At 37.2% G+C, this 13,337-nt stretch overlaps 1 protein-coding gene across 1 annotated transcript; it reads left to right on the top strand.

Moving 5' to 3' along the window:
- The first annotated feature begins 2,649 nt into the window (after positions 1–2,649).
- Positions 2,650–3,739, top strand: LOC145108555 (protein BPS1, chloroplastic-like). The gene has a single exon (XM_079045588.1). The coding sequence runs from the start codon at positions 2,694–2,696 to the stop codon at positions 3,588–3,590; it is 897 nt and encodes a 298-aa protein (XP_078901714.1). The 5' UTR covers positions 2,650–2,693; the 3' UTR covers positions 3,591–3,739.
- Positions 3,740–13,337: the final 9,598 nt, after the last annotated feature.

The following is a 13,337-nucleotide window of genomic DNA, read 5'->3' as shown; positions in this document are numbered from 1 at the left end:
AGAGCTACATCTTTGAGATATAAAGTCGTTACCTTGACATATAGCTTACTAGATCTCTTTTCCTGAAGTTTTAGCTTGAGTTTTGGGGCTTTGATCAAATGGTCCGAAGAGAAGAGGTTTCCAGGGGTTAATGGGATAGATCTCACCCCTATATGACCTATTGAGGCTTAAAGTTGCAAACTTTAATGGCTTCCATGTCCCATTCATGCAATATGTCCATTGTAAAGCCAAAAATGGACATTTGAGGGTGTTTCTAGCATGCATGAACATAAAGTTGGAAACTTTGCGTGATTTGTCCACCTTAGGACATCAGATCTGTATGTTGGTGTGTTGTAGTAGGAGTTTAGGGGCTTAATGGGTTGAGACCACCTTTAAAGAAACTACGGTTTGAGTTTTAAGCTTAGTAGATGGTTCTTGAGAGTAAAGTTTGAAACTTTACCCTTCTAGACATCATAATGGAAAGGACCTGAGGTCTGGTGCTGTTGGATTCGAGAGAAATGGCTTAATACATTAAAAATGGTTAACAGACTGAAGAACTTGACGAGTTCATAAAGGAACTCGACGAGTTGATGTGAGTATGTCCCGATTATGTTGAAAAGGAAGGAACTCGACGAGTTGATTCGTAGCATCACGATTCTGTGGTTTATGGGAACTCGCCGAGTTGAAGGACAACTCAACAAGTTGAGTCAACTCGGAGCGTTGACTTTGACTTTGACTTGGATGTTGATTTTGACCTTGACTTGACTTTGACCAAGGTTGACCTTTGGGGGTTATGAAGTATAGAATGGGTTCTAAAGGGTAGTCCCATGTAAGGGTTTGGGCCTAATTTGGAAAATTGGGCCATTGATGGGCTTTCATGGATTTTATAGTATGGACCTTGATGGTTCGGGGGTGAAACGGTCATTTCACCCCAAGTAAGGATTAAGGATCATGGTTGGAAACCCAATTGCTAATTGGGTGATATTTTGGGTATTGATAGCTCAGGGAGTTGTCAGGGCAGCAGCTTAGGATTTTCACAGTGGGCCTCAGCGTTCGAGGTGAGTTACCTTTCCTGTATGAGTGGGTCGAAGGCACCAATACTGGCCCACTAGTAGCTGATTATAATGGAGATGATTGTCTTTGTGATAATTGTCTGGTATGCCACTATCTGTTATGCTTTATGTGCTAGTATGCTATGATATTATGTGATAGAGGTAGGAGGGGTGGGATAGACCCCATTACCGGTCGAAAGAACCGAAGGGGTGGGCCAGTACCCAGATATGCTAGGCAGTATGTGACTTATGTGTTTATGTACTAGGATGATATGTGGTAGTAATAGGGGTGAAATAGTCCCCCTTACCGGTTGAAAGAGATCGAAAGGGTAGGCCAGCACCCAGATATGCTAGGCAGTTACCGGTTGAAGGAGACAGAAGGGGTAGGCCAACACCCAGATATGCTAGGCAGTTACCGGTTGAAAGAAACCGAATGGGTAAGCCAACACCCAGATATGCTAGGCAATTACCGGTTGAATGAGACCGAAGGGGTAGGCCAACACCCGGATATGCTAGGCAGTATGTTTTGTATGGTATATGGTATGATGGGGGAACTCACTAAGCTTCGTGCTTACGGTTTTCAGTTTTGGTTTCAGGTACTTCTTCTTCAAAAGGAAAGGAGCCGGCATGATCGCAACGCATCACACTATGATTTTCCGCATATGAGATCTTTAGGAGTTGTACTCTGATAACAATACTCTTTTATGACATGTTTTGATTATTGATACATTGGTTTGATATAAGTTGATACTATGGATGTTTTCAGACAAATGGTTTTATAATTATTAAATTAAAAATGAAATTTTTGGTATTAAATTTTGGGATGTTACATTACCCCTTAATTATATTTTAGTATTCAATTTATTTAGTTGTTTACTAGTTAATTAATTTTATCAAGTATTTAGTGACATTTCATTTATAAATATAAATATAACGATTATATTATATTTTCAATATTTTTATAAATATGGTGTTGTTGTTGTTATTATTATTATTATTATTATTATTATTTTGTATTTTACGTCTATAAATTATAGACCCTGTATATTTTGATTTATATTTTCGTTTGTTTAAAACATGATGTGTGTTTAAAAATGACTAATCGAAATGTAAAGAATTATATAGAAAATTTTAAATAAATAAAAATACATTAGTTAAATTTAAAGAAAAAACTATTAAAAAGGTTAACCATTCAAATAATCTTTTAATTAGATGATGAAATGATAATCTATCAACAACTTTAAGCTATAAAGGTGATACCCGTAGTACATAGTTACGTTTAGGTCTCACGTCACTTGGCATATGATTCAGTCCGTAATGTCCCAACAAAAAAAAAAGTTTAGATTTGTCTGTTGTTTAAACGTGACTTATCTTTCCTTTACCCTTTACTCAGCGTGTCAAACAATCAAGCAAAACGAACTAAATGACTGCGGGTTCATGGAACTGCAAGTGGCCCAGTTGTTGCTAAAACGTGCGGGATTAAATTACAAGCTTCTAACGGATAAGAACCTTTGACCATTACCACAAAGTCAATCTTCTTGCCAATGTCCTGGTTGTACTCATAGTATGTCAACCGTCAAACACAATACCACTAGCCCAAACTTCTATATAAACTTCAACTACCAAAGTAATCGACCATATCAATAACACAAAACTATCACAATGATTCTCCAATTAAACAGACTTGGTTTTTCCCACCATAATCACCATCGCAATATGTCGGAAGCTTCTTTTGCTTCCCTGCAAGCTTTTCGATTACAAGTGGCCGGAAACCTACACCGGGTACTGGAAAGTTCGATTCTTGGATCAGACGTCTTGTCCATCAAATGGATCCACCGATGTTTTCAGATATTACCCATATTGAACAATGAGTTTGCTAAGCTGATGGGGGAGATAGATTATCCGGTGAGCAGTTGGGAAGCTGGTTCGATTGAAGAGTATCTTGATTTCACCATTAGCATGTTGGAACTGCTGAATGCAATAAATTCTTCTCTTTCTCATCTTAATCAAGCTCGGGTGTCGCTCTCTCATGCTTTGAGCCTCATGAAAAACTCTCCGGCTTTAGCTGTGGAACGTATGAGAGAGATTACAGTGCATGATTCCGTCAAGGGAATCAAAGGGAGCGAAGGGAATGGAGAAAGGAATCGGAATGAGAAAGAAAGGATATTTCATGAAGGTATGATGGTTCTCAGGAGTACTGGATTTTGGACTTGTGGAGTTGTGTTGTCGGGATTAAAGAGTGATGCTAGGCCGATTATGGAGATTATGGGAACTGGGATGGTGGTGGATTGTTCGTTGATACGTCTTGATTCCATCTTTAGGAAGAAGATTACCGAGGAAAGGGGATTGGTAAAGGAAGTGGAAGAAGTGAATGAGACTTTGCGTATGATTGTATTAAAGGGTATTGGTGATTCCGATGCTGTGATTGAATTGAAGAGAAGATTGGATGTGGTTGGGAATGGATTAAAGGGTTTAAAAGAAGAAGAAGAAGGTTTATTTGCAGAGTTTATGGCTGCAAGAAATAAAGTGCTTGAGACACTTCGAGCGAAAAATAAATAACTAACAATCACTTTTATTTTCTTTTGTATATATCAAATGTCAAATCATGTATTTAGTCAGAAAATGTTGTAACAATATCTTTATTTCATTTTTTTACGAAAAATATAGTAGTTATAGGCTTAAGAATGAAATTTAGGAAGTTCTTGTTATTCATCCCTGTGATCAATTGCATACAACTTTGTCTCAAATACTTTTATGATGTGATATGAATTGACAAACAGATGATCCCTCGCGTTTAACTCATGCATCGACTAATTTTAACATGTATCCAAGTCGGTAGTTGTCAATGTCTTAGTTCATTCTCTTTTGAACTTGAACAATCGAGGCCTTATTAGTGTCATGTAACCATAGTAGAAGATTGAACATTTCTACATTTCCAAATATGGGTTGAAATCGTTTCACCATTTTTATCAAATATTCATTTTGCCAAAATAGGACAATTAACTATTTAACTTCCACCTCCCTTGTACTTTTTTTGCTTTAGTTGATGAGTGGGTGATACTTCTTTTACTTATTAAAAGTATTAGTTGTCGGTATCCATATTCTTATAAATATTCAAATTTGGAATATTCACCCTATTGGCCATTTGATTAAAATTAATATCACATAACAACCTTCGGTCAGTTCCAAAAAATATCCATAGCAACCAATTTTTTTCAAGATAAAAATTTTGACTATGATTTTCGAAAAAACTTGGTTTTAAAATCTGACTTTTAATATAAAGTTTGATAAGTGTTGAGTTCAAGAATCCTTATAGAATCAATGCAAAAGTATGAACATTAGGGTTATGTTCTTTGAATAGATGTATGAAAAGGATTACAATGTTCCAATAATAGAGATTTTATAAGCGTAAAAAACCAGTAACCTTCCTAATGACCAATTGACCATCACCATATATAGGCAAAATTAAAGAGGTAAACACAAATCTTATCATAAACTAGGACATTTACACTTAAGCAAAACAAACTAGCTTAGACTAACATACACCATAAGTTATTTGGGCCATGTGATAAACAAATATGACGGAGAAACTTAATAAGTTCTACCAAGGCTCGATCATTACAGATATTGTAACTTTAGCTACCATGAGCTTTGGACGCTTAACAACATAAACCATAACCCAACAAAGTTGGTTTGAAAATATGATATTTCAGAGTATGAGCGTAACTCACAAAAACTCTCTAATGCCCAAGTAGGCAGAGAGGAATTGAATAAATAGAATAAAAAGTTACAAATACACCTTTGGACAAATACAAAAGGACACAACTGGCTAATCTTTTGTAGTATCCCCTTCAAGCGGAACGGTGGCGGACCAATGGTGAGCAAGTCACGGAAGAAATCAAATTGATGACGGGGAAGACTTTTGGTAAAGATGTCAGCCACCTGAAGTTTGTTGGATACAAATTTGGTATGAAGCTTCCCAGAAGAAATGAGCTCCCGAATGAAATGGTAATCAAGTTCAATATGCTTCGCGCGCTTGTGGGAAACCGGATTCTGAGTAAGAAATAATGCACTTTTGTTGTCGCATAGGAGAGTGGGACGAACAGATGGGAGAGCATGGAGTTCTTGAAGCAGATGGGTAGTCTAAATGAGTTCAACAGCGGTATTTTCCATGGCCCGATATTCGGATTCACAGCTGGAGCGAGAGACGGTAGGTTGCCACCGAGGAAGATAGAGTAGCCATAAGTGGAGCGTCGAGTGTCAAGACAACAAGCACAATCAGCATCGGAGTACACGAGAAGAGACGATGGAGGATATCAGTGAGAGAAAGTGAGGCCGAAGGACATGGTGTCCTTGATATACCAAAGAATACGTTTGACACTTTGAAAATGGGAGAGAGTCGGAGCTTCAAGGAACTCGCTAACTTGATTCACCGCATACGAGATATCAGGTCGGGTAATCATCAAGTATTGGAGTGCTCCCACAAGTGAACGGTAAGTGGTGGGATCATCAAACGGGTCACTACTTGTGACAAAGGGAGCATTAACGGCAAGGGGAGTGGTGACAGGTTTGGCATCAACCATATTGGCCCGCTTTAGGATGTTGTGAGCATATTTGGACTGACTGAGGAAAAAGCCGTTGGTAGTATATGTCACCTCGAGACCAAGAAAGTATCTAAGATGGCGAAGGTCTTTAATGGAAAATTCAATATGCAACTTGTTGATAAAGGATTGAATAACCGAGGCGTGATTTCCAGTAAGGATCAGGTCATCAACATAAACCAACAAATACATAATACATGCACCCCGTTTAAACACAAAGAGAGAAGGTTCGGCCCGGCTGCACACAAACCCATTGGTGACCAGAAACGAGCTAAGCCGATGAAACCAAGCCCGGGGCGCTTGTTTGAGGTCGTAGAGTGCTTTGTTTAAACAACACACATGATTAGGGAACTTGGGGTCTTGCAAACCCGGTGGCTGCTCCATGTACACACGTTCACTCAAGTAGCCATTGAGAAAAGCATTGTTAACATCAAGTTGGTGAAGGTTCCACTTGTTGGCAACAGAAAGAGACAAAACAATGCGGACCGTAGAGGCTTTAACTACCAGACTAAAGGTATGAGAGTAATCCAAACCAGGAACTTGGCAAAATCCTTGGGCAACTAAACGGGCCTTGTAACGACCAATGGAACCATCAACAAGGTATTTTGTTCGAAATATCCATTTGCAGCCAACAATATTGTGGTTGTGCGGGCGAGGGACCAAGGTGAAGATATTGTTGCGACGTAAAGCATCCAACTCCTGTTGCATGGCGTCCATCCAATGCGGGTAACGAGCTGCGGTTTTAAAACCTGTGGGATCGGTGGAAGCGTGAAGAGCTGCCAAAAGCCCATGAGAAGCGAGATCCGCCGAATATTTAGATTTGAAAATGCCAGCTTTATCCCAGGTGATCATCGGGTGAGTCGGAGGAGGAGGAGGACATTATGGTGATGAAGATGAGAGGACCAGAGATGTCGGTTCAGATGGAAGATCTGCAGAGGCAACATCATAGTCAGGATCAGCACCACCATGGTTATGATCATTAGCGCCATGGTCATCATTACCAGTAGTGGGAGCAGAAATGGGAGAAGTGGCTGGTGGAGAGGGATCCTCAGATAAACACCACGAGGGTTATTGGGGAGTTGGTGTCGGGGCGATAACAATAGTAGGTGGAGACGCTGGCAGTGTCGTAGCATCGTAAGCATCATCTCGAAACTGTGATAAAACAAGCATGTGGGCCGGTAGTAAAGTAGCGTCGCTATGGAAGGGAAAGCATTGTTCGTCAAAGTGAGCATGTCGAGAGACAAAGATACGAGATGTAGAGGGCTCCAAACACTAAAAACCTTTATATTGAGAGCAAACCCCGAGAAAAATACACAGAAGGCTCCACGGGGACAGTTTCTGATCCATATAGTCACGTAAATACAGATAGACCTGTGACAACCCAAAACTTTTTTCGTTATCCTTACTCAGTCTCCGTTAATAAAATTTGGGTTTTTAATTAATTCTGTCAAATTCCTTAGTTGGGAAGGACCTTACGTTTTAAATAAATCAATTCGGATTTATTTCCGTTCACGTTAATATTATTTTTGATCTAACGGAATATTCTAAGCTTAGTACAATCAAAGTTGGGTCCAAGAATGAGTTTTTCCAAGTCAAAGAGTAGTATCCGAGCCAAACACCCCTTTGAGAGGAGTTTACGGCCGTAAACCCTCCACCCCACCCCGTGGCCGTAAACTCACCCCTATATAAGGGATGAGTGACCTTCATTTCTCACTTTACACATCTCAGGAGCTTTCTCTCTCTACTCTCTCTCTCTCTCTCTCTCTCTCTCTCTACAAACTTCGAATTTGCTCAAGGATCCTCAAGAATGTAAGTGATTCTTCACTTTGATTGTGTTTCTATCCTTATTTTAGTGATGAATCCATGTCTCATCTCCTAAATTTCATCATTTTCTAGATTTTCTCTCTCACCAAGAACACCAAGAACACACACTAGTTCTTAGTGGCTAAAAACCTTATTCCAAGCTTCTTAACAGTAAGTAACTACCATCTGTACTTGATATCTCTAGAAACCATCGATTTTCGCCTAAAAATCGACCTGAAACGCATGAACTGAGTGTTTACGGCCGTACTCCCTTCAATGGCCGTAAACTCCATTTTTTTCGATTATTGACCTTTAAACTCTTCCTTGAACTGGGCACGAGGCTTAGGACACTTCCAGAAGGCTAGAAAGGACCTTGAAACACCGAAAATCGCACCTTTCGCCAAGTGTTTAAGGCCGTAAACCCATGGGCCGTAAACCCATGGACCGCAAACACTTGGGCCGTAAACATATGGGCCGTAAACCCTGTTGGGCCGCAAACCCTTGACCGTACACTCCTTTTACGACCGCAAACTCCCCATTTTCAAATCATATGTGATTCTAACACTTAGTTTTAAGTGTTTCCTAGTCCCTAAGGTGGTTCTTTCCATAACAACTAGAGTTATGCCCTCACCTAATGCATATATGTACTTTTACATGCTAAATAGGATCCATTTTGCCCGAGGCTTCAATTGACACTCAACAATTCCTAGCAAATTACACTCGAATCCCTCGTCAAACAGTGAGTTCATACCCCTACACTTTTTCCGAGTTTTTCATGTTTTCAGGGGGGGGGGAATACAAGAAAAAGTACAAGGAGACTTGTGCTCAAAATATATTATTTTGTTTAAGATAATTATATTTCCAGTATACCTTAACACAGAAAGCAGTTTTACCAAACGATTAAGAAATCAACTCGTAGAAACAGTTTTCAAAACTAAAGCAATAAACTTGTGAATCTTGTCATAAAATGTAATATTTTATAAAGAATTCATACAAATCATAAACATGACCTTCGGTATTATTACATGCAAATTGTTAGTCTAAAGTTGGAGACACGTCCTTGGTAACACTCCCACCGAATTCGAGAGTGTAGGACTAACACTTGTAACCAGAATCTCTTGTAGGGAGAACGTGACTGCTGTGTATAGATCTATACGGAACTGACTATCCCACACCTCACTGCTAGCTACAGTGGGACCGTCAGGTCTACGGGTGACAAAGTCATAAAAAGATACCGGCCCCGTTACGTGCCATATCAAGTCTAAGTACGGTTATGACACTCGCAACCTATATAACAGAAGTTACTTTTGTAATAATGAAACAAGTGAACTAACCTCAAAGTAATAACCGATTTGATTACTAGAGGCTATTAATAATACCCTTAGGATTTAGTTCACCACTTATTTATTAGTTTTATTTATGTAATAAGGCTAATACACCTCACAGAGAGCAAACAGGGTTTTTCAAGGAAACTACATCTAACGATACAAGTATGGTAGATACTTGTACACCTCAGACAAGAACAGATAACCAACTGTCAACTTTTAAGGAAAATATAGGATTTTCCTGGGATAACACAACCTTTCATAAACAAACTATTTAACATACAACTATTGGATAATCAAACATCTTTCATAAGAAAATATAGGATTTTCTTGGGAAACACTTTTCAAAGGATCAAAGAAACATTTCTTTCACCAGAACTAAACGCTTATGAACTCACCAGCTTTATGCTGATATTTTGAAACTGCTTGTATTCTCAAGGCAACAATAGACAGGTACTCTTGCCAACTTTTGGAGAAGACGGAGCATTTTGGAGTCACGTCTTTTACTTTTGTTATATACTGATGTGAACAAACTATGTTTTCAAACAATGTAAATATTCATATTATAATGTAATGGTTGTGTTTACTGTGATTACTATGATACGATTGTTGTGATACTACGCATGACGTCACCCGCCCCCGGACGTTTCCGCCGTCCGTTCCAACGGTTCGGGGGTGTGACAGATTGGTGTCAGAGCTATTGTTTATAGTGAACTAAGTATACCGAACCTTACATGGTATACAACTATAAACACTAAGGGGCCGAAGTGCTCTGAACTAAAAGTATACTTTTAAAAATATAAGTATTTTTGCAAAAAGTATACAAGTATACCTACATACCAGAAACAGTGTCATGAGTAGAACAAAACAAAACTATTTGGATGTTGAACACTGCGGTTAAACGTGGGCAGTTATGTAATCATGTCTACGGTCAATATAGCCTTATCAACTATATTTATTCGAGACATGACCAACATGTGCTTGGGAGTGACTGTGGTATTGCAACATGCCTAAAACTTACCTAGTATCCATACAACAAGGTATCAAAAGAACAAAACATACAACTTAAAATACTGTAGGAGTATTTTATCCAGAGCCGAATACATTGTAGAAATTCATTTCTAGTGTTGCTACCTATTCGTTTCTTAGCGATAACTTACTTGCATTAGTAACCTTTCTTTGCTTATCGCTTGGTAGAACACTTTATTATCAGGATGGGATATATTTTGTTTCATATATCTGGAGGATTTACCATCCTCTTCTTCCTAGTTGTTTCTAGAACAAGATGCCTCCCCGACGAAGACCCATCAGAAGAAATGACGACCCTCCACCACCACCACCCCCTCAGTTCGATCCCGTTATGTTCCAGGCAGCTGTTACTGCTGCTGTGGCTGCGACAATGTCACAGATTAATCCTGGCGGATCTGGCGGGCAGGGAGGTGGTACTCATCCCCAAAATCATGAAGGTGGTCAGGGAAACCAGAAGGAGTGCTCTTATAAGGACTTCATGAACGCGAAACCCACATCTTTCGACGGCAAAGGAGGGGTTATTGCCCTGACCCAATGGTTCGAGAAGATCGAGTCCATTTTCGAAATTTCTTCCTGTTCTGAAGCCAACAAAGTAAAATTCGCCGCTTGCACTTTCGCCAACAAAGCACTGAACTGGTGGAATGGTCGAGTTGTCACACCCCGATCCTTGTCGGAATCGATCGAGGCGTGATATATTGTTCAAAGTCTCATGACAACTATGTTATAATATGATTAGATTCAATTAAGTACTAAGTATGCAAACAAGATCCACAACATACAACTACAAATCCAAATACGAACAACATTTATTACATCAAATTTAAATAGTCTTGTGGATTTCTAAGGCACAACCTATTTTTCATCAACTTCATTCTTCAAATCTGCATCATGGGTAAAAAAAGGTCAACTACGAGAGTTGGTGAGTAATCTAATTTTAGTAGAGAAAATTGTGAAGTTGAAACCTTTATAATTGGAAATTTGTTTTCTTTTGAAGTCGGCAAACAATTGTATTTGAGATAACGGTTTATAAATCAAAAATTGATTAACAAATGATAACAACAACAATAAGTCCTCACCCTATATATACATATGTATATATATATAAATATATATAGGATGGAGCATCTAATCATCATACACACTCAACCACGTGCGATCAATCACCTTAGCGTCCCAAGGCGGGGTGGTCAACCCAATAGCGCTATTATTGTCCATAACGTACCTCAAGAATACGGGCATAGTCATGGAGATTAGACTAAAAATGATAATGCACTACAAGTACATGTAGCGTAAACAAACAATAGTTATACAATTAATGACTCACGTATAAATGTCCCAACAATGTCTCAATTGTGATAAAACAATAAAATGAAGTTGGAACATATTAGAACCACATGATACACCCCAAAAGTATTGAAAATTATAAAATATGGGGTAGATTACTCACATTAGTCCCAAAACGAAATGTGTGTGTCGTACGATAGACGGTTCGGGTCAAAATGGCGTAGAACCTAATATAATTAATAGTTTTGGTTTAGGAACTGCTAAACGAGAATAGAGTACTAATACAAATAATTAGACACATATTCTTATATTAGATGAATTAACAATAATTCATTTTGATTATAATATTAAGGTATTCATTTGTTAAATGAATTTTCAATTGAATTAATTACTTTGCATAATTAATTTATATTTTCAATTTAGGCCAGATTTTAATAATTTCTTATTAAAATAATAATTTGCCCAATTATAATTATTTACAGATTTTAACAATTATTTATATGAAATAATCATTAAAATGCATTTTTACATGCTTAAATACTTAGGAAAATGGTTTTAAATAGTACACAGTATTGAAAAATTATGAAATTATTAGGAAATCATTATTTCATACATTATTAATTACTGTAAAATTTTTATATTTTTCTGAACTGTTTTAGTATTTATTTAATACTTTAATGATTAAACAACAACAAAATTCGGGAAAAATAATAAATGATTCCCAAAAATTCTGTAAACTTAACCATAGTTTTATAACATGATATAGAGCCCAGTGTATAAGTTTCGGATATTTGTGACTATGGGAAGTATTTTTTATATATTTCATTATTAATTAATCAATAAAATCATAAATAATAGTAAACAGTAATATAAATGCATGAAACTTCATAAATTATTTTTAATCAATATATTGATCATCCCAGAATTTTCTCAGAATTTATTGAATGCAAAAAGTATTTTATGTGAATTATTGCCCTACTTTATTGCAATAATTATAGTAATTGAATAAAAATAAGTTATTTTCTGAAAATTTCCAGAACTTCTTATTTTATTGATGGGATTCTGAGAAAAATCAGGTTTATGCATAAAATGAGTTTTAGATATTTTGGTGGATTTAATTTGTTTCTTGTATGAATTTGAAACTTTTAACAACATACCTTGATGAATGCTTCAAGAGGGATGAAGATTTGAGTATAATAGATTGTTCTTGGCTGGAATATGAGTATTTCTTGGATGAATTTCGAGATTGAGAGTGAGAGAAAGAATAGAGAAGGTTTAAGTGGTGAAGAGAATAATGTGTTGGGAGAAAAAGGAAAGGAAAGTGGATGGGAGGTGTGAGTGGGAGACCATGGGAATAATCTTTTTGCTTTTGGTGGTCTTCATAATTTCCCACTAACACAAGCATCTTTTACATAATTAATATAAGAGTTTTATAAAATTTAATGTAAAGTTTATAAAAATAGAGTTTTATAAAATTTAATGTAAAGTTTATAAAAATGGAGTTTTATAAAAGATGAGTTATTATTTGATTATAACAATCTACTTTGATTTGAAGTTTAATTATAGCATTCAAGTTTGATTCTTTTAAATTTAATTAGAGCATTATACTTTGATTTGATTTTAATATGGTATCATAATTTAATTTGATTATAGTTATAACGTTGTACTATACTATGTTGCTATTAACGTCAATTTATATCGTAGTGTATGAGTTTTGATCCTATTAGCGTCAATTAATCTTGAGTAGGGTTTGAATGAGATTGGGAGAGGTTTCGTTTGTGATCTTTTTGAGTGTCCGGCTTCGCAACGCAAGGTCCATAGACCCCGTTAAGCCATGATTTAGTGTCCTACACAATCCCGATGATTGGGCAATAGTGTTTTATCGCTTTGGTTCGTTGTTTAGCACTGTTAAGGCTAAGGAATATCAAACACATGAACTTTCCAAATGATGTTTTCTCATTAAAATAGCGAATTGTACAGTGATTACATAACGTAAACCCTAACATACAAGGGTTAATCGACTTGACCGGTTTAACTTGTTGACTTTGTTTGACTTTGACTTGACCGAAATTTGATGGTTGTCACATCATCCCCCCGTTAGAGGGAATTTCGTCCCGAAATTTGTATTTAGACTGGTATTTCAAGAGTTTGGAAAAAGATGTGGAAAACGTTTCGTAGTACAAGAAATTGATTATGGTGAGGAACAACCCTCCTGATGTCACATGACGACCTTGGAAATTTCTTATTGTAACTTGAACTGAGTC

Source organism: Lactuca virosa, chromosome 1 (assembly GCF_052849685.1).
Source record: "Lactuca virosa cultivar CGN04683 chromosome 1, Lactuca_virosa_CGN04683_v6, whole genome shotgun sequence".
Lineage (NCBI taxonomy): Eukaryota > Viridiplantae > Streptophyta > Magnoliopsida > Asterales > Asteraceae > Lactuca > Lactuca virosa.
This window is presented reverse-complemented; position numbering and strand designations above follow the sequence as displayed.